This window comes from Stigmatopora argus, chromosome 3 (genome assembly GCF_051989625.1).
Source record: "Stigmatopora argus isolate UIUO_Sarg chromosome 3, RoL_Sarg_1.0, whole genome shotgun sequence".
NCBI classification, from domain to species: domain Eukaryota; kingdom Metazoa; phylum Chordata; class Actinopteri; order Syngnathiformes; family Syngnathidae; genus Stigmatopora; species Stigmatopora argus.
Window position 1 is genome coordinate 19,381,667 of NC_135389.1, and position 21,119 is coordinate 19,402,785.

General features: G+C 43.0%; 2 protein-coding genes across 2 annotated transcripts; both read right to left on the reverse strand.

Annotated features, from left to right (window-relative positions):
• Window positions 1-369: 369 nt before the first annotated feature.
• On the reverse strand, window positions 370-7,965 carry idh2 (isocitrate dehydrogenase (NADP(+)) 2). Its single transcript, XM_077596980.1, has 11 exons — window positions 7,731-7,965; window positions 4,952-5,043; window positions 4,461-4,626; window positions 3,562-3,722; window positions 3,083-3,226; window positions 2,605-2,741; window positions 2,341-2,492; window positions 2,159-2,271; window positions 1,985-2,082; window positions 1,824-1,916; window positions 370-770 (listed from the first exon to the last, which is right to left on the reverse strand). Exons 1-11 carry the CDS (start codon window positions 7,846-7,848, stop codon window positions 686-688), a joined length of 1,359 nt encoding a protein of 452 aa, XP_077453106.1. The 5' UTR covers window positions 7,849-7,965; the 3' UTR covers window positions 370-685.
• A 464-nt stretch (window positions 7,966-8,429) lies between these two features.
• ankrd34c (ankyrin repeat domain 34C) lies at window positions 8,430-11,997 on the reverse strand. Its single transcript, XM_077596406.1, has 2 exons — window positions 11,307-11,997; window positions 8,430-10,872 (listed from the first exon to the last, which is right to left on the reverse strand). The coding sequence occupies exon 2, from the start codon at window positions 10,820-10,822 to the stop codon at window positions 9,230-9,232; it is 1,593 nt and encodes a 530-aa protein (XP_077452532.1). The 5' UTR covers window positions 10,823-10,872; window positions 11,307-11,997; the 3' UTR covers window positions 8,430-9,229.
• Window positions 11,998-21,119: the final 9,122 nt, after the last annotated feature.

Consider the following 21,119-nt stretch of genomic DNA (forward strand, 5'->3'; position numbering starts at 1 on the left):
AAAACACAAACGGTGAAGTAAAATGTAGACAGGCAATACTTGGTCACATTTTATGTATGGGAAATAAATGAGTTAGGTTGTAACAAGAGGGACAATATAGTATGTACTATAAATACCAGTATAACACTGCCCCCTGGTGGCGACGAAACAAACGAGTATTCGCAACTCCAAGTCCATTGATTTGAAGCAATCTGAAACAAAACGCTTTAATTATTTAAATACCTAATAATCAGTATATTTAAAATAACGAATTTTGAGTGTTTTAAATCTACTAATTTAAAAAGGGTCAGAAGAGTCAAGTTTTGAATTATACAAAAAAGAAATCCCTTAAGATAGTGCGTTTTAACTTACACAACTCACACGGTCAAGTGCGGGTCAAACAACGGGTTTATTGGCAAATGCGCTGCAGCCATTACACAGTTTGGAATACAGTACTTAACATTACAAAAATAAAACCTTGCAAGACATTGGACGGGTGTTACAGGAGAAAAGAAGTGCTAAGTGTAACTTAACTGTTCAATAACCCCTAAGAGAACACTAAATACTTCTACAGATAACACAAACGTTTGTCCTTCCGATGAAAAAATGTCTGTGAATTGATTGACCTTTAAGTTAAAAATGAGGTACAAAAACAGAAGACGGACAAAGCCACCTCCATGTTAGCTGTAGTCCTTCTTGGAGTCCTTTATTTGCCCAAGGCTTTCTCTAAATTTGTCTTGATGGCATCAAGGAAGTCTGTGGTGTTGACGTAGTGCTCGTTCAGCTTGACGCTGTTGAATAAAAAGAAAAGATCATGAATGAGTTTACAAAATATGGAACTATTAATATTTAATTTTCAAACTCTAGCCTGGCTCTTAAACATTTTAACAGAATAGTTCTCTAAAAATAGTATGATAATTAATATGATTTTCTTTGGCCATGGTATGTGGCTTTACATTAGACCAATTCTGAATTTACTCAAAATAAGATCAAGAAAAAAAAAAAAAGAGTGAAATTCACTCTTAATTTTTACCCTTACGAGGCGATCGGATATTTCCTTCTTCGTGACTCATCACATGACTTTGTACTCTTACGAGCAAGTGATACAAATGAGATATCTGCTTCAACAAAATGAGCGGTTGATGGTACCGATAGTGATGATTTCAATTTCATAATTTGATGGAGCAAGCAGCCCGTCCAAAGCTGCTTTTCATTCAGTCATCTTTTGGGGCTGAGTGACAATGTTGTGTGGCCTTGTTAACAAAATACTTTGCAAACAATGAATCTGTGAGATTAAATTAATGAAGAAGAAATACAGTGAATGCTTGGAGATGAGAGGAAGCAATAAGAAGACTCATCGTGTGAAGATGCAGTTTAGATTGGTGATAAAAAATCCTTGTCACATAACAGCGTAGATCCATTTGGAAGATAATTTAAAAATAAAAGAACTTTTTTAAAAGAAAACAAACTGAACTACAGTAATCCCTCAAATGTTGCGGTTTTTTTTATTTTTATGAAATTTGAAAAAATAAACATTTTTTAAAATAGCAGGGGGAAAAATAAAGTGGATTTGCAATAATTGAGGGAAAACCAAGTTTTTTTTGCTGTGGATTCTAAACTTAGAATTACTGACTGCCTTTGACAGAAATGGACATCCAATTCATTTTAACTCTGGTTCCCCCAGTTCAAATGGATAGGACATATTCAATTCCAAAGCAATTAAAATCCAGACCCAAATGAAACATTTGTCAAAAAAATTAAATCAAAGGGCTCTAAAATGGCTATCAATAAAGTGTTTGCTCTAAAATGGTTAGCAGTGAAAGAGCTCTGTACGAAGAACTTACTTTGACAGTCCGTGGATGCAGCCGGCGAGATCCTTCGTCATGGTACCGCTCTCTACCGTCTCGACGCACACTCGCTCCAGAGTCTGGGAGAACCTGATATTTCAAAACAAATAGTTTTTATTTCGGTGTATGGAAACGTTTTCCCAGCAAATATCTTTTACTTGATGAGGTCGGGATTTCCATCGAGTTTCCCACGGTGCTCCAGGCCTCTGGTCCAGGCGAAGATGCTCGCGATGGGGTTAGTACTAGTCGGCCTTCCCTTAAAAAATAAAAATCTCCTTGTTACAATGTCCACATTCCAAGTGGGTACAGTTAAGGATGGTGTTTCAAATAACCTTCTGGTGCTCGCGGTAGTGCCTGGTGACTGTGCCGTGGGCCGCCTCCGCCTCAATAGTCTTGCCATCGGGACAGATCAGCACGGACGTCATCAGTCCAAGAGAACCAAAACCTGAAGTACGACAAAAAATGAGATTGTGATCATGTCCAGATAAAACGGGGGGGAAAGCCCGTCTTCTACCTTGTGCGAGGATGTCAGACTGAACATCGCCATCGTAGTTCTTGCAAGCCCACACAAAGGCTCCGGAAGACTTCAGTACTTGAGCGACCATGTCATCGATAAGCCTGTGCTCGTACCAGATCTTCAGTTTGTCAAACTCGGGCTTGTAATTCCTGGTGGAAAAGAAAAAGCACAAAAAGGATATCTTAAAAAAAAAAACACTTTAGTGTATTTTCTCGCAACCAGGAAGCATGACATGGTCAAATGTCATCCATCAAAACTCACTTTTGAAAGATGTCCTCAAATATGTCTTTGAATCTGCCATCATAAGCTTTAAGAATGGTGTTCTTTGTACTCATGTATAGCGGCCACTTCTTGTTAATGGCGTACTGGAAGCAACTGTGTGCGAAGCCTGTTATAGACTGATGAGAGGAAGAGCAAAGAAAAAGAAAAAGCAATCAGTTCTCAGGTGCAGTAGTTTTATCTAGCAAAGAGCTTGAAAAGCAAGCAATCCTAATCTTGTCACCCTGAGAGGTTAAACGTTATCTACTCTGCCCGACCACTGATGTTGTTAAACCAAACAGAGCGCCTCTGACAGATAACGAAAACAGAAAAGTTGCCACTAGCCGTGTAGCGACCGCTTTATACTTTTCAAAATGAGTCACTCAAACGGAGGAAGTTCACAAGATTAGCTTTTGAGGGGGGAAAGAAAACGTCCCATCGGCAAAATGGCTCTCAATCAACGTAGCATCCCGTCTCTTACCTCGTCGGTGTTGTACATTCCCATTCCGCAGCCACCCGCGGGGAAGTCATACACTTCCCATTCCTTGCCGGCGCTGCCGTCGGCAGGTGAGAAGATCATCTTGAATTTTCCGGGCTTGTCCACAACAAAGTCAGTCGCTCTGTACTGTAGGAGAATACAGTGTCATTTCCACAGAATGGCCTATGTTGGCATTGGTATACATCGTCACTACAGTAATCCCTCGATTCACATCCTCACCTATCGAGAATTGAAAAATTTGCGATTTTTTTCTGCTATTAAATTTTTTTTTAAATTAATTTCATAAAAATGTGAAAATCCACACTAACTCTTAAGCGGAAGCCACTTTTGCTACTCCGCACTGAAGAAAAATAAAAAAGTTATAATAGGGGTGACCCTACTTTGATATTTTTTTTGTCTGGTCTACATTAACCGTGATATTCGAGGGATTACTAAATTCCTTTTGCACAAAGGTGACTCACCTGGTCACCGAAAGCATGTCTGCCAATGGTGATGGGCTGCGTCCAGCCGGGAACCAGTCTGGGAATGTTCTTGCAGATGATTGGCTCACGGAAGACCGTGCCCCCCAGGATGTTCCTGATGGTACCATTGGGGCTCTTCCACATCTTCTTCAGGCTAAACTCTTCATACAAGGAAATAATTCTCATAAGAGAAGTCTTAACAAAACAATACATACATGAACGCAACCAAATCTGCTCTGCAGCCTACAACGTGATTGTCATTTTACAGAGGATAAAGAATATCCACATTGCAAAAATGAAGCCAGTTTCCTTAGCTCATCTGTAATGTTTAACAATGTGCGTTACCATTAAACTAGCAGACTTTGCTGTAAGAGCGATGTGGGGTACTTTTCATACATAGTGCGTTCCAATATAAATGTGAACCTTCCCAATCTTTTAATGTGGAACCCCGGATCGTGATATCCATTGATATGATCAAATGTTCCATGATAAATTGTGCCAGTACAGAAAATATTCAATTCCTAGATCAGGGGTCCCCAAACCGGTCCTCGAGGGCCGGTGTGGGTGCAGGTTTTTGTTCCAACCGGTCCACCTCAGACAGTTTGACCAATGAGATTTCAGCAGAAAACAAGAAGCAGCTGACTGCAATCCACTGATTGCACTTGTAGGACACCAGATAGGTGAAAAGGTGTCCTCTTTATCGGTTGGAATGAAAACCCGTACCCACTGCAGCCCTTTGTGGAATAGTTTAGAGACCACTGTCCTAGATTATCGTTTGATTTTTTTGGTGCAAAATTACAGTTAGAGCCAAGCGCCTCAATGTGCTTCTTCATTTGCTTTTTCTAACAGAATATATATATATTTTTAACAATATTACTGCGAGCATGCTAAATACAAACCTTGCACTCGGTCTTCGTCGGGTGTGATGGTGGCACATTTAACCGCCACGCTGTACTTTTTGGTGGCCAGAGCGGAGTCGATGGTCACCTGATCATCCGTCTGGTCTCGGTACGGTAGCCCGAGATCAAAATACTTCAGCTCGACATCGACGTTGGACAGGATGAGCTGCACGAAAAGAAAACGCAGCATTCAACACGAGGCATTCAGCAATATAAACACACAAGCGACATATCAAAATGTATTTGCTGTTCATGGCAATGGCAGAAAATGTTGATGAAATGTCTCAAGCGCCATCTGCCGTTTGCCCAGAAGCATGCAAAGTTTGTGAATGAACCATTACTGAAACGCCACCCACAATTTCCACATGCATAGTCGACTCCGCCTACTGCTTACTCACATCCACGCGTCAGTCTGGTTTAAAAATAACCATGTCAAGAGACCATAGACTTGACACGCGTTTGTCTTAATGCATTCACCCACATAAACTCACCTTCTCCTTGATGAATTCCCAGATGATCCTTGTCATCTCATCTCCGTCCATCTCCACCACAGGCTGGGCCACTTTGATGCGTTTGTCGGCATCTGTCAGCCACATTTAGTAAATAGATTTAACACACTCCAGTCTGATATTGAATAGCAATTATATGCTAGTTTCAAAATGACAACCCTTGAACAATGTTAAAAATAGGGGCCAAAAAGACATTACATTCATCACCTCAGAGGCATTTTTAATTCCGGCAGTTAGCATGTGTTCTCTCTTGCATTGCTAAACCTGTTTATTCAATTACAAAAGAAGCAGTGGATCTTGAATTTGTTCTTCCATGGCCCATACTGAACCTGAACCAGGTAAATTGGCTATAATCCTGCCAGGAGACAGACTAGTAAATCCAGGGACACAGCTAACAAGATAACCTTCTTAGTAGTAATCTTGTCAAGTTGAGGGTATTGGTCGTATTATACATTTTAAATAGTGTTGCGAAGCGTTCATGAACTGGCAAGCCTTAATTGCGTTAATGATAGTTGACACTATCAATGGAATGTGAGTGATATTTCCAGAAGGCACATGAAACTTTCTACAAGGGCAAAATAACCCCAAATTTAAGAGATTCCATCTTTCATCCATTCTGATTTTATTTTGTAACGCCACATTTTGACAAGTCTATTTGACTTCCAGGATACATTTTTGTGCAACGTCTCAAAACAGTCTTTTTAATATGCCCTCCTTTCGCCAGCGGGACCACTTGACTGATTTTAAAAACTACAAAGTGGAAGAAGCAAATGAAGGGGACGTCAAGCCCAGTTAAAACCCGACCTTTCCCCCCTACTCCCACCTCCCCGATGCTGGTTTGTGGAGACATATGACCTGCTCGCACCTGTCCAAATAGTCACTGCTCTGTTCCCAGGCAGCCTCCAAGTGCCCTCAGCGGCCAGCTGATGCACTAAAAATAATCCAGCAGTGAAGCATTGATATGATAACGTCAAAGACTGGAATCAGGAATTCATTTAAATGATTCTGGATCACTGTAGATGATGCTTTAGAAGTCCACTGTCTCGTTAGTACTACGAGGATGAGTAAATATTGACAACATAGGAAGTAGACTTGGAATCTAGAAAGAAGATTACGGGAGATCCCTAGAAAATAACGTTAATTTACTGTCTTCCATTTACATAAACATACTGTAAATACTACTGTGTTGAAAATTCTCAATTGACACGACTAGGCTCTATTAAGCTAAATCTGATGCAACTGGGACGCTGCCATCACAATGGAGGGGAGTGAGAGCGGGTGAGGAGGTGGGAGTTGAATATATTATATAACTGTGGATGTATCAACACAAGCTTGAAGGGCGAGCGCCTCAAAGTTATGCAGGGCTGCTTGTGGATTCTTCAAATCTCTTAAATTGTAATCGTATTATTGAAAAAAGACAACTATGGTTTGTTATCTTTTAAAACTGCACGGCCTCACTATAGAGTTAAAACTGATTCAATATTCCTTTAGAAGAGACCCGAGTCGTCGTGTCAAAACGACCTCGGTCACCTTAAATGCCCTTCCAGGTTTAGTTTACCCTTTCACACACAACTTGGCATTCCCAACTTTATAGAGGGTCATAAACAGTAGCCTGATGTATAAAAATGTAACATTGTGGAGTCAGACTGGAGACTACGATGTCGATAAAGTGAAAGTTAGACACTTGATTTCTATGTTTTAATATTTAAAGGCCATTTAAAAAAAGGCAGCAAATGCAAAACGCACAGAAGAGTAATGTCTATATTTAAATTCAATGCAACACCATTACAAATTGCCTGTTGTCCTTAACGTGACCCTTTAAATATCTTGATAAATGTATAGCTTTCCAACTTCGAATATAGGTCGGGTGACTCGAGTAGTTTTAGCTTGCAGTGAAATTTTGAGCAGCCTGCAGAGATAATGCGACGATGGTGTATTTAATAGCACAGATTAAAAAAAAAAAAAAAAAGCTTTTACTGTTGTATGGTGCACAGGCAAAAATAGGGGGAGAACAACTAAAATCGAAATTGGACTGTCGTATTTAGCCTATTTGCATCCAAAATGTCGTTGAAAGCGTTATAGCGGCGTAATGATTTATTTGGAGCAGCGAGTGGATGGAAAACATTACGTAGGACACCGGCAGCCATTTCTGACCACGGCGGACGCTCGTATACGACGCCTGACCTTGGGGAAACTTTTCCCCCAGTGATACCTTAAAGGGTGGATGGTCAATTTTATGCCGGGATGTTATTTTTTCGAAAACAAGTCAGACTCGTCGTACATTGATAAAAAAAGGCAGAAATAGTCACTTCAGCATCCATAAGGACGTGTTCTATTCATCTCGACGATACTAACAATCTTTGAGTGGCTTCCATTGTGAGACGTAGTTTGACAATGTGCCAAAGAGTTAAATGTTTGCCTTTTTAGCGCGAATTTTCATACTACGCGAATTTAAGCGGTGAGAACAAAGGCTTCTCTCGCCCTTGGTTGAGGCGAAAAAAACGAGAAATACTCGACGCCACTCAATTCGGTTTAAGAATTTAGATATTTTTTAACAGGTGTTTGTGAAAATAGGTCAAAACTAACGACCAAACGCATTCAGTTCGCCTCCATGTAAGTTAGCAGGCGCAAGTCCCGGTTAGCAAGGCTAATTCCGGCGGCTTGATACAGAAAACCCATTCAACTCTTCACATGTAGCAAAGCCTATTCATTGAATTACAAATTCTTATCAATTGCGTATTTATTTTTGGGGTGAACTCACAGTTTCTTTGTTGGAAAGCCTGACACTGAGCGGCCGGGGCGAGCACCGCGGGGCTTCGAGAAAAGGCTGCGGCTGCAGACCTCGACAGTGTGCTGATGACTTTAAGATATCCAGCCATGTCTCCCCGGCCTGGATCACTTTGCAGCGGTTACTCGACGAAGCTCAAGAGCGGAGAGGAAGGAAAGCGAAGAGAGCCGCACCGCAATATAGCAGCTGTCGGTGGAATAAGCACCGCCCCTTTCCCCTCCTTGGCGGGACGAGCAGGATGAGACGTCAGACAAACGCGAGGGGAGGGGCTGACGTGGACACAAAATTAGGTACACCTGCAAGTCATTTATACGTACTGTTAGACAGCTTTGTATGTCCAATTATGCGGAAGCGTATTGCGTTCACTTTAAAACAAAAAAAAGTCCTAGCCGTTTTATTTTTGGATTTTTTTTTAAATTTATTATTTTTGAAAACTTCTTTTGAAAATTTCTTCTCTGGGCTTGTTTTTAAAAACGTATTTTACCCAAACTGGAAAAAGCATTAAGGGCATTCATGAGCAACTTTTTGTTTCTCCCACCAGATGTCACTAACTAAACACATTTCTCAAGACATCCAATTCTAACTCATTTTCAACATTGGAAATAAATCCTAAATAATCCACTTAAAAATAATCTAAACGTTACTATAAAAATTCATGCCGCCAAAAAAACAGTCCAATAAATCACCCTTTCTCAAGTAACAGACATTTATTTTGAAGGTACAACAGGATACTTACAAAAATACTATGGGTTGTATGGCATTGTCTTTTTCAAAAGTATTTATTTTATGTATAGGTGATGATTTTAAGATCTTAATATCAATTGCCTTAAGCGTAAAATGACATTTGACCACATTACCAATTGAGTTCAAATATTACTCACACATGTGCAGTAAAAGTGTGTGTAACACTGTCACAATGACAACAGTTGTCCCACTTTTCTTAAGTGCTTTTTGTCCATTTTTAAGGCATATTATTCACTATTTGTGAGTCCTACGTTACAGATGAAATGAAGCAAGTTTTGGTTACATCCTTTTTAACACGTGTATCTATCTGGCCCACTAAGTCTTTATCTTGAAGGCACTTTGACCCAAAGTTGCTACAAACAGTCGAACTTCTCACTTAACGCTACATCTCAACTCCTGGATTTTCCAAAGCAAGTCTCTCGTTAGTGCTAATTACATCTGCCCAAAGTGCACCCAAGTGGCCTTCCGAGGGACCGAGTCCAATCGCCTTCGAGTCTTACCGAGCTCCCGGTTGGTTCCTAGCTGGTCTTTTATTACATTCGCAAAGGTGAGACAGTTAAAGCAAAGGTGGAGTCGAAAGATAGTCCTCACGGGAACGGAGGAAATCTATCCATATTGCTCAGTTTTGACTTGGTTCTCCACTTGGTTCTTCAATATTTACACATCCGCGACCCAACTCGCGAAGGTATTCACTGACGACGTTAGCCGTTACCGCTAGCAACGCCGAGTCACGGATGAGCCAGCTCCTCAAAGACCGACAGTTGCTTCATCTGTTCCACTTGCATAGAGTGTCTCCTCACAAGTTTCTTCTTGCACTTGAACCCGCCTCTCTTTGGTGTGTTTAATGCTACAGGCGCTAAGGATCGGAAACCGCTAGCCAAAGGCGAGGATGGCTTGCTACTGGTGCCGATATCTGGGATGGGAGGGTTGGGGTTGACGTTGAGGGGTGGCAAATGGCCCGGCCTGGTTTGGGAGATGTGATCCAGGAGCAGGGTGCCGGAGCCCCTCCTCTCCAGGAGGCCCGGAGGACGCCGGCGGACCGTGCTGGGCGAGGACGTGCTGGCGTTGCTGTCCAGGGACTCTCTGGAGCTGGTTAGCAGGGCCAGGGGGGAGGTGTTCAGTTTTCGGCGCTCCACCGGAACCTTGGGGGAGTCCAGCCGGATGGAGTCGGAGTAGAGCTGGGAGTCGGAGTCGTAGTGGTCGGTCCCCAGTCGTCTCTTATGCGTGGGGTCTCTGAGGCAAGGGTGCGTGCCGCCGGCGCCGTCCTGCTCGGTCGGCACGGTGCTGCGTCGCGCCAAGGGCTGGTGCTGGCTCAGGGATCTCTCGTAGGCGACCTTGGAGGTCGGCGGGACCGACAGAGAGCTGGTCATTTTGAAGCCTTGCTCACCCACCAGCGGGAAGGCGCTCTCCTTGCCGTCCACGCTGTTCTGTCGGGACAAGGTGGCCCTCTTGCCCAGAGTCAGACCGTTCACGCCGGCCACCACGTCCTCGTCCGAGGACCCGGCCTTCTTGCCCTCGTCGTGGGCGCCGGCTCGTTCGGCCAGCACCGAAGGCGCGATCAGCCCCCAGGGCTCCGACTGCAGGCGCTTGAGCTGGGGTAACCGCGCTCGCTTGGGGCCCACGACCCGTCTCGCCGGCGAGGGCGGGCCGTTGGCTAGTTTGTTAGCCGAACAGGACGTCTTCAGCCTGGTCTGGAAGCTGAAGAAAGTCTTTTGCTCCTCTCGCTCCTCGCTAGGCGACGCCGAGACGTCGACGTCGGAAGGCGAGGCGCAGTAGGACGGGGACGACTTCTCCGCCAGCTCCGGGGACGGGGGGACGTTCAAGTACTGCTTGGTGGTCTTGGTGCCGGATGGCGACTTGTCGGTGGTGATGATGATCACCTCTTTGCCTTTGGCCTTGCAAGCGTCCAAGAGTAGCTTCAGGGTCTGCTTCTCGTCGGCGTTGATGGCGTAAACCAGCGCAGAGGCCCCGCCCCTGTCCTCCAGGCTGGGATCGGCGCCGTTGCTCAGCAGGTGCTCCACCACCTCGTGGCCCGCCTGGTGGATGCAGGCGTGCATGAGGGCCGTGCGCCCGCCTTTGTCTTGGATGTTGGGGTCCGCCTGTTTGTCCAGTAAATATTTGACCAGCTTGGACTTGCTGACGCTCTGCTGGTCGCCGTGCGTGGACATGCAGGCCACCATGAGCGGCGTCTCGCCGCGCTCGTTGCTCTCGTTGATGTAGGCGCCGCCTTCCAGGAGGAGTCTGGTAAGCCTCAGGCGTCGGAGCCACACCGCCTTCAGGAGCGAGTTGCCGTCGGTGCGCAGCTCCAGGATGTCAGCCATCTCTCGGACGATCGCGGTTTTCCTCGCGGTTTGCTTCACGACTTGTGGGTCTTTGAGGAAAAACAGCAAAGACAATCAAAGTGACCTCATCTCGCTACATACCACCAGCAGGTGGCAATCTGCCGCAGCTTTTAAAGGGTGAAATATGCTTGACGCGAAATGGAAATGCACATTATTTTCAAGTGTCGCTCTTTTTATTGCTGTGTATAAAAGCCATAATGCCAATTAACCCTTTTTTTTTAAAATATGACAACAAAAATAAGAACCAGCATGGTCTAATAGAAGCATATCTAAGAACCACTCCTATGCATAGGGTTGAAGAAGTTGTCCAAAAATGTGCTTTATCCCATTTTTTATATTGTGCGTGCTTTTTTTTTTAAACCAGCCAATCGTTATTGACTGGTGGAATCTCCAATAAATACAGCATTAATCTGTATACGAACAAAACAAGCGATTGAAATAACATCTAAAAAATAGAGCTCACCTGGTCAGAAGACAAGCTCGCTCCCATGCTCACAAGAAGCTTCTCGCAGGGTGGAGAAACGAGGAGATAATATCTGGATTGAAAAGAGAAAGTTGCCTATTGGCGAGCCATCCGCGTCGACCCCCCACTTGTCCCCTCTTTCCTCGCCACCAATCTATGCTGGTTGCGGCAAGCGCACCTGAGGAGCGCGTCTTTTTTTGTGTGTGTCCTTCAGACACGCAGACGATGCGAGGAGGATGCTTTGGATTCTTCTCGGTGCGCAACCTGGAGACGCTGCGGGTTATAAATAACTTACTTTCTTCGCCTGTTGAATGAAACGCGTGCGCGTGCGCGTGCGCCTGCGCTCTTGACGTCAGAGCGCACCCAAAATAAACGCGCGTCTGACGAGAAGCTCGGTGCGTGAGCCGCACGTTGACACGCGCGCGCACACCTCCACGCGCACGCGCAGCCCGATATGCGGGGGGGCAAACGCATTCACGCGGACGGTGGGAGTGTTTACGTGGAAATAAATGTTCGGCGTGCGTTATGTTATATTCTGCATTCCATAATGGGAAGGAGATTTTGTAAAAGAAAGGCATGCCTGAATGTAAATGAAGGAAGGATGCAGGGGGGAAAATAATGAGGCAAAGTAGAACCTTTAAAGGGCAAGTGACTATTTTTAGGAATTGATCTTCTAAATTAAATCAAACAAAACACACATATTAAAAAAAAACAACCCCCCAAAAATTGTGTGTACGTGTGTATATGTATGTGTATGTGTGTATGTGTGTGTATGTGTATGTGTATGTGTATGTGTATGTGTATGTGTATGTGTATGTGTATGTGTATGTGTATGTGTATGTGTATGTGTATGTGTATGTGTATGTGTATGTGTATGTGTATGTGTGTATGTGTGTGTATGTGTGTGTGTATGTGTGTGTATGTGAATGTGTGTATGTGTATATTATATTATATGTATATGTTGATAAAAAATAACCACAATTAAAAGCAACAAAAACTCAAATGCGGGCAGCCCGGCGGCTGAGTGTTTAGCGTGTCGGCCTCACAGCCAGCACTGGGGTCCTGGGTTCAAATCCAGGTCGGTCCACCTGTGTGGAGTTTGCAAGTTCTCTCTGGGCCTGCGTGGGTTTTCTCCAGCTACTCTGGTTTCCTCCCACGTCCCAAAAACATGCATGGCAGGTTGATTAGACACTCTAAATTGCCCGTAGGTGTGAGCGTGAATGGTTGTTGTCTCCTTGTGATAGGCTCCAGCACCCCCCGGCAGCCCTAGTGAAGATAAAGTGGTTCAGAAAAAAAACAGAAATGCAAAAATAAAATCCATTTTCAAAATATCAGCATATTGAACTATTTGCTACTACTTGCATTGACAATGCTAGACGTTCAATCAATTTAAACTTGTTAGAACGAACGGGTTGTGAATGCACATGAATTGTTATTGAATTGGGGGAGAAATAATAATTCATAATTATTGCTTCCTCCACAATTTCACCCAGCTCTGGTGTGTACCTCATTTTAATTTTATGCCACTAGTCAAGGAACCACTTCCAAAACCTATCCAAGATGGAACTCCTGGTCCTCAATCGACGTCAACAAATGTCCAATTCATTGCAACTGGGCGGGGCTAGCTAGCAGCAAATGATCACGTCAGTATTTACGCTCACTAAAACCAGCAACAAAAAAAAAAGTCTCAGCCCGTACGTGTTTAGCGCACAATTAAAAAGGCCTAAACTTGTAGCCGCCATCACCGCCATAGAGCCTAATAGGGACATTTCTATTTTTAGGTTGCTACGAGACGGCACAGAAGCAGTTTCTAATGAGAACAGTGATGTTCTCAGCCCCTGCAAAGAACAGGTAAATCAGACACATTCCACCACAACTGCGCACCTTTCAAGATGTTTGAAAGTCAAAAGAACCACCGCCACATTTAATCATTAGTCCTACTGACTTCTGGCCTTTTCCTATAAGCCTGGAAGTAATCACTTTATTAGCCATCCAAACACTTGACGTCTGAGGTGGTGCAGTTGCTAATGACGGCGGCCATTTCTTACCTGTGATTGCCTTCTCGGCCCTCAAGGACAGTTTTTTTTCCTCTGGAAAAAATGCTAATGGCTCCTTCACCCCATCATTAGTCAATGGAAACACCGGCGGAATGTCTTTTGAAGGAATTTGCCCGTTTGAGGGGAAACTAAAGTTAAAATAAGCAGGAAAATTTAGGAGTGTCGGTCAGTGTCCTTTGAACGCATTTAAAACCCTTTTCAGTTACGAACATATCGTCTAATGGTATTTTCTCAGATATTAGCCGCCTCCGCGCCCTTTAAATTGCCTTAAAATCGTTGAATTTGACAATTTCTCGCGTATAAGCCGCCCCCTGATTCACAATTTTCACCTCCATATTGATGCTTTTAATAGGGAGTACAAATGTGTTACTTTGAAGGGAAAATCTTAAGAAAAATCATCGCACGTGGTATTTCTGAGATACTGTTGTAATAATCTGCTAGATTGCACATTTCTAAAGGGTTTGACGAATTCAAAAAGGAAGTCATGTGAGCAGTACACCGAGGAAATGTTTCACGTTTTATGCAAGATAAGTTTTTTTTCCCTTGAATTTCATTCATAGACGTCAAAATAAATTTTGTTTAGCGTTTTATCTGTTTATCTGGTACACGGTCGATTGGTCGCTCGGAAGGTAAGTGATAATTAGCATTTAAATCATTGCTCAAATTCCCTAAATACAAACTGCGAATGACTATTTAGTCATACTTAATGCCCTAGTAATTATTATGCTAAATAACATCTCCAAATTTCCCGGGCTTTTATTGTTTTTTGTTGGAGAATGCGACCAATCGACTGCACACAGTTTATCTTTTCTCCATTTTGAAATAAATGACCGTATCGACCACATTGTCTTGCGTTATGGTGATTCGTTTTCGTCACCTTGCAGTTTTGTCTAATTTGTGCGCATATAAGCCGTACCCTTGAGTCAGTCATAATTTTTTGGAGCGACAAATATGCAAGAAAATACGGTGGTATTCGTTCTTAAGTTAGCTTGAACGCAAACACAGGAGCGACGACATTGAGGTAGAAATATGTTTTTGTCCTAGCACACATTAAGAACTGTGATTAATAGATACTGCAATCATGGAATGAAAACTGAGCAAAACATTTCGATTCGGCGGGCAACGGCTACGATAACACGTTTGCCTTGTTGACAGCACTTTCACGTAAGCCTGCTTTGTTAAAAAAAAGTGGAACGGTGACAACTCCAACTGTGCCAGGCTGTCAGCGTTAAATAAAAGTGTGCAGATTCATTTTTGCCTATTAAAACAGCCTTTAAAAAGAAGCTGGAAACAAGTGAACACGTCATAAAACGGAACATTTTTCGGAGCTATACCTTATAAAACATTACATTTCTTGCTTTTCCTCTGTTTCTCCTTTCTTATAAAGAAAGAACAATGACAATCTCTCTGCCTGCACCTCAAGTGGAGGCTTATTAAAATTGCCCTTGCGTTTTTATTGCACCAAATTGTCATTTGCATCAGGCGTGTCTGGAAGGACACGCCCTCATTGCCTAAGTACAAATTCAATTTGATTTATTTCATCTAATCTAATCCCCCAGTCTCAATACACATTTTTTAAAGGCATTAAAATTGCTGAAATGATATTGTCGATACATGACATTCACCATGTTCCTAGTAGCCTGCTAGCTAGCAAAAGGAGCTACAAATGGTATTGTTGATAAACGACATTCACCATGTGGCTGGTAGCCTGCTAGCTAGCAAAAGGAGCTACAAACATGCTATTCTTTTTATTTGAGGCATTATTTTTATTTCCATGATGCAGAAGAAAAATGCAGAATTTAAAAAAATATTCATAAAGTGAAATTTTCCAGAACTGTTTCTAAATGAAGAACAAATGAAAACGGGAATAGTTCCGGTTTCTTTTTTTTTTAATTAGCGAAAGAACATATATTTTAAAAAGACAATGTAAACTGTTTTCTCAGTTTTATTCACATATAAAATGTAAATATTTTTATATATATATATATATATTTTTTTTAATTTTTAAAAAAATATTTTTTAAAATTGGCCATTGTTAGGTCAACAAAATCTCAAAAACTATTAATCCATTAGCAAGATAGTTGTTGATTCATTCGCTAATTGCTAACTGCAGCTTAATTCCCATTTCTATGCACGTATCACATATTTTTTGATACCTTTTTGCTCCAAATAATCATGCCAGTCATATTCGTCAGACAAAAACCATAACTACAACGTGGCCCTCGACTAAAATAAGATTGAACCCCCCTCGCTAACGGATGGAAACACACTTCCAATCCGTCCTCCCGAGCGCCATTTTGATTACCTCGGCCCGACTGCCGAACGCCGAGCACGTAGACCAGCAATAAGCCGTATCGCGGCTACGCTAACTATTGATCCGCCGGCAGACACATTTGACAAATCGATCCGCACCCGTGACGTCGGCGGTCGTCATCCCGAGCGTGATGTCTGCTTTTGTCTTCCGTGTACCAAAAGGGGGAAATAAATAATGAAAGTAGCAGGAATCAGCACGGTCACCCCCGGGGAGCCGTTTCTATTTTCAGATATCTGGCGCCGCAGCTGCTGCTCCTCTCCCCATCGTTTCTAAATATATCTTGCGTCTTGAATCGGGATTCAGGCATTCTTTAGCTCAACAGGCTACGTACGATTCTCTTCCGAGACTATTTATAGGTCAAAGAAAGAAAAGTTTCCCCCGCATCATCAGGGAAGTGATACTAAGTGGTGACTGGTTCAAAACCAAGCATACCTGCGGCGGTCGCCTATTTTAAATTCCTACTCACGGGTTTAATCGAAGACAGAGTGGGGGGGGCGACTCCGACAATGACACCCAACCTTTTCCGAAAGGATGACTATTTATAGACCTCAACCCTTACGTTGCCACACTATACTGCCACACGTGTACTAGTACACTTTTGGAAATATCATTATACGTACTGGGATGATTGACCTGGCATACCATTAGCCTAGCTTGCTTGTTTTTGGCATGTGGCAGGAAATCGGAGTACCCGGAGAAAACCCACGTAAGCCCCTGGAGTACATGCAAACTCCACACAGTAAGGACTGACCTGGGATCGAACCCTCAACCCCGAACCCTTGACCCCGAACCCTCAACCCCGAAATGGTGAGGCGCGTTGGCCTCACATTTCTGGGGTCAAGAGTTTGATCCCGGGTGGGTTTTCTCCGGGTACTCTGGTTTAATGACTCGCCCCCAAAACACGCAAGCTAGGCTAGTTGTATGCTATTTTGTCCCTAGCTATGACGGTTTGGTTGTTTGTCTCCTTGTGCCTTGCGATTGGCTGGCTGCCGATTCAGCGTAGCTGGGATAGGCTCCAGCACCCTCCATGACAATTGTGACAACAGGCAGTTCAGAAAATGAAAGATTTTATTAAAGTGGAAGCAAAGAGTCCATATGTAGCGTATGATATAATTATTGTATTACGAATTATACAATAAACACTGCAACACGCTTATTTATTTATTTACTTATTTATTATCTATGAATTTATGTCTAAAATGTATTTTCCTGTGTCTGTATTCTCACCCTCTTGCTACTGTGACAGTGAAATTTCCGGAATAAAGTTATCTAATCTAAAATGTGGAGTTTGCATGTTCTCCCCAGGCCTGCATGGGTTTTCTCAGGGTACTCCGGTTTTCTCCCACATTCCAAAGACATGCATGGTAGGCTGATTGGACACCCTAAAATTGGTGATTGGTTGTTTGTCTCTGTGTGCCCTGTGATTGGCTGGCAACCCATTCAGGGTGTCCCCCAACTCTGGCCCAAAGTCAGCTGGGATAGGCTCTGGCACCCCCGCGACCCTAGTGAGGATTAAGCGGTTCAGAAAATGAAACAATAAAGATGAAACAAATGTGTAACTTGGAACCACTCCATATCAGGAACGTTGTTTGTCCAAAAAGTCAGCGTTTGGGCCAGAGGAAAAAAAAAGAGAACTTGTGACCCTGCCTGCTTCAGAGGAACACGATTTAAAAGAAACCAGATAGGTCTCTCTCACTTTATTATGAAAGTGTAGTGAATCATTCAGGCTAGACAGATGTCAAATAAAAGAACAGAGAAGAGTAAAGAAAAAAAAGTTGTTTTTTTATAGCCTATTCACTCCAATGGGAAAGAAACAGCATTTGCATTTCTACACAGAAGATGTGGATGTTGCAGAGCTTTGGGAGCTGTTGATGTGTTCCTTCCTTTGTATGTGTGTGTCTTGCCTCTCTAAAGAGTAGCTTTGACATTTCTCATGGCATTTGGTGTCTGTGCGATTGTATCAAGCCAACGTGTGGGCTGCGCCGGCGTTAAACTGGCAGGAACCTTTGCTGCAGCTTTTTGAGTCGGACTGCACGATAGCTTCCTCCGTCCATTTCCCTCCAAGAGCTTCTTTTAATTCCTCTTTCCTGTATCACGATGGAACACTTTAGGTCCTCCTCATCCATATTTTAGCAACACTTTGACACACATCTTAATATGTTTTCTCCTACTTGTCAGATGGCTTCTTGTTATTGCTAGCTTTTGATTTATCTTGCTAGCTTTTGGCTATTCTTGCTAGCTTTTGGCTATTCTTGCTAGCTTTCGATTGTTCGCGCTAGTGTTACACCCTGCATTTGATCTTGACACACAGGGGGAAATAATCAGAACAGTGATATGTTGTTGTTAATTCAATCCAACTTTTACTGTAATGATTTAACACAAAAACCCATAACATACAATTAAACCCATATATATACATTATCAACACGTTAGAACCCAAAACATAATGTACAATTACACCTATATATATAAATATATATATTATCAACACTTTAGAACCCAAAACCCAATGCACACACACACTCGTTCAACACACGGTCATAACTTGTTATATCTTTTCCTTTTACAACTTCTAGTAGTCCTACTATTATTCAACAGGGCAAACAATGCAATATCAATAATATAACATCATTTCTATGACCGTTATAGACACTGTCCAGGATAATGGTGGCCGAAGGTAGCGTGCTAAATGCTATTCCATGTGCGTGACCCGAGACTCTCACATTCACGCCCGTAATTCAAACGTAAATAAACATTAATAACCATTATCTCTTGTCTCACACGCTAAACACTGTATATTACAAACCCCAAACTCAAACAGCCTTTACAACAAACAGCATACCTTGACACACAGGGGGAAATAATCAGAACAGTGAGATGTTGTTGTTAGTTCAATCCAACTTTTACTGTAATGATTCAGCACACCTCCCGTGCCTCAAGCTATTTGCTAAGACATCAATAATCGAACCCCGATCTTCTTTAACATGCCCCACACTTGCCATGTGGATCCCAGGATCAACAATCGAACACCGATACACACATTCAATCCAAACTCGTCATAGCTTCTTTACATGCAATCGTTAATAAATCAAACACTCTAGCATGTCACACTAGCTTTTGCTTGTTCTTGCTAGCTTTTGATTCTTCTTGCTATTGTCACACCGCAAACAAACGTCCAGAGGCATTACATAGGAAAAAAACATTTTTTCCAGTTAAGAAGTTTGTTGTTTTGTTAGACGTTAAGTTTTAGCATCTGACTCCAATTCCTAAATCTGTCTTATCTCGTCTAACAATGTTGCGTATTCAGTACAAGCATCATTATAGCGGGACCTTCCGTTCGCGTGGTCATTGAGCTAAAAACAAGTGTTTAATCATACAGTAGTAATATATAAAAATGAAGCAGCTGTAATGAAATATATGAGTAAAATATTTCATAGTCTTCATAAGATTATATGGTTAAAATATGTCATAGTCTTCAGTTTTCACATGAGAGGGTTTCACTTTGGTCACTAATCAAGCGGTCAAGTCGGAATTGTTAGCGCTTAGCTACGCAAGTTACAGTTAAAAACGTTAGCGGTGCCTTGAGATGTTTACTTCGTTCCTGAACTAAAAGAAACTATGATTCTGTTACGGTAATCAAAATGTTGTTGTTCTCTTTGTTTTTGTTGTGTTTGAGGGGAATATTCAGCTGGGAATGGCAAGATAGCCTATTTTAAAGAATGTTTACTAACTCTATTTGCTAAACCGACGCTTATTATTGTTACGATCTTGCTGCGTCGCTGCGTCGTCGCGGCGCGATCGGGGGTATATGGGGGACCCAAGCGCAGGAGACGTGAGTGACTCGAGCCAGTTCACTTCAAACTACATTCTTTAATGAATAAACAAAGGTCTACAAATCCACAATGGGCTGGAACAGAACGGCAGCATGCTACGCGCACGCACAAACAAAGAGACGATCCGGCAATGGTCCTCTGACACATTGCTCCTTAAATAATAAAGCCAGGAAGCAATCAGCAGATTGACTGCAGCTGCTTCCCTGACGGCACGTCAGGAGGGACAAAACAGGCCACTCCTGACAATTATTAAGTGGGTTGAGTCACTTCCTTGTGACATACGCTTGTATCGGAAGTTAAAAAATAATATTTAAAAAATTTGGGTTCATCAGCGACATACTGTATATATGTGCATTGCCTGCTATTGTCAATGCTAGACGTCCAATCCGTTTTAAAATGAAAGAACGTTCCCAGTCGAAATGGATTGGACGTCTAGCGCATTCCAAGGAAAAGTTGGGCCTCGCCGTCCCGACAGTGAGTGTGACATTTCGTCCACGCGGTTCACACCCTCCCGACCGTGACGTCTTTGACACCGGCAGACACGCTGACCAAAATACACCTCCTCTGTAGCGCGACATTGGGGGGGACGCAAGTGGGGGCAAGCTATTTCGGACGCCGTGTGTTTGGTCGGCGCTGACTGACGTCAAAACGCTCGTGTCCTACCACGAGGATGTCAGCGCTCATCTGGAGAATCGGATGTGACCGAAGGGATGAGTCCTCGCCCGCAGACATAAATAGATGTGAAGGTTTACAGGCGCCGACGCCAAGCGGGGGACGTGACACTTTGACAGCCGGGACGGGGAAACGTGCTTCATTGGCTACATCTCAAATTAATCTTACTAGGGATTTGCCATGAGTACATTCGGCGATATTCAATGACATAACGAGGATCCGGGCTCAATCCCTGTTTCCGTGTCGTTGACGGGGCTCTTCTTGGGCCATGTGATGGGCTGGAATAGGCTCCGGGACCCCCCACGACCCATGTGAGGATAAGGGAAATGGAAACTGAATGAATGAAAAGCAAAATCACAAGCTTTAGGGAAACTGACAAATTAATATTCTGGAGAAGAAAAAAGTGAAATGATATCAGGCCTCGGAGTCTTTGTCTTTTTTTGGCATCTGGGACAATTTGAATGTGAGCTTTCAATAAGAGCTATTATCTCACGCGATTCCCTCACAAAGGAAAGAAAATGAAGTCTTGGAGCGCTCGCAAAACAACAATCACACACTGACTAAATGGAATGGCAATCGAAATTCCCCCCCATTCCCACATTAACGTAGCGAAGTCTGGCAGACGTTACAAACATAAACATTATTCCGAGCTCGTGAAACCATGACAACTACTACTCCTACCACCACTATGACTATTACTGCTATGACTACTACTCCTACCACCACTATGACTATTACTGCTATGACTACTACTACCACCACCATGACTACTACTACTACTACCACTACTACTACTACTACTACTACTACCACTACTACTACTACTACTACTACCACCACCACTATGACTACTACTACTACTACTATGGGTACTACTACCACTATGACCACTACTACTACCACTACTACTATTACTACCACCACTATGACTACTACT

What these genes read in the sequence shown, in the direction of transcription:
- idh2 (XM_077596980.1), bottom strand. Translation starts at nt 7,848, where the DNA reads ATGGCTGGATATCTTAAAGTCATCAGCACACTGTCGAGGTCTGCAGCC. An exon ending in CGACGAAGACCGAGTGCAAG is followed by an intron (nt 3,723 to 4,460) that starts GTTTGTATTTAG and finishes CCTTGTATGAAG; the next exon opens with AGTTTAGCCTGAAGAAGATG. An exon ending in TTTGAGGACATCTTTCAAAA is followed by an intron (nt 2,493 to 2,604) that starts GTGAGTTTTGAT and finishes CTTTTCCACCAG; the next exon opens with GAATTACAAGCCCGAGTTTG.
- ankrd34c (XM_077596406.1), bottom strand. Translation starts at nt 10,822, where the DNA reads ATGGCTGACATCCTGGAGCTGCGCACCGACGGCAACTCGCTCCTGAAG.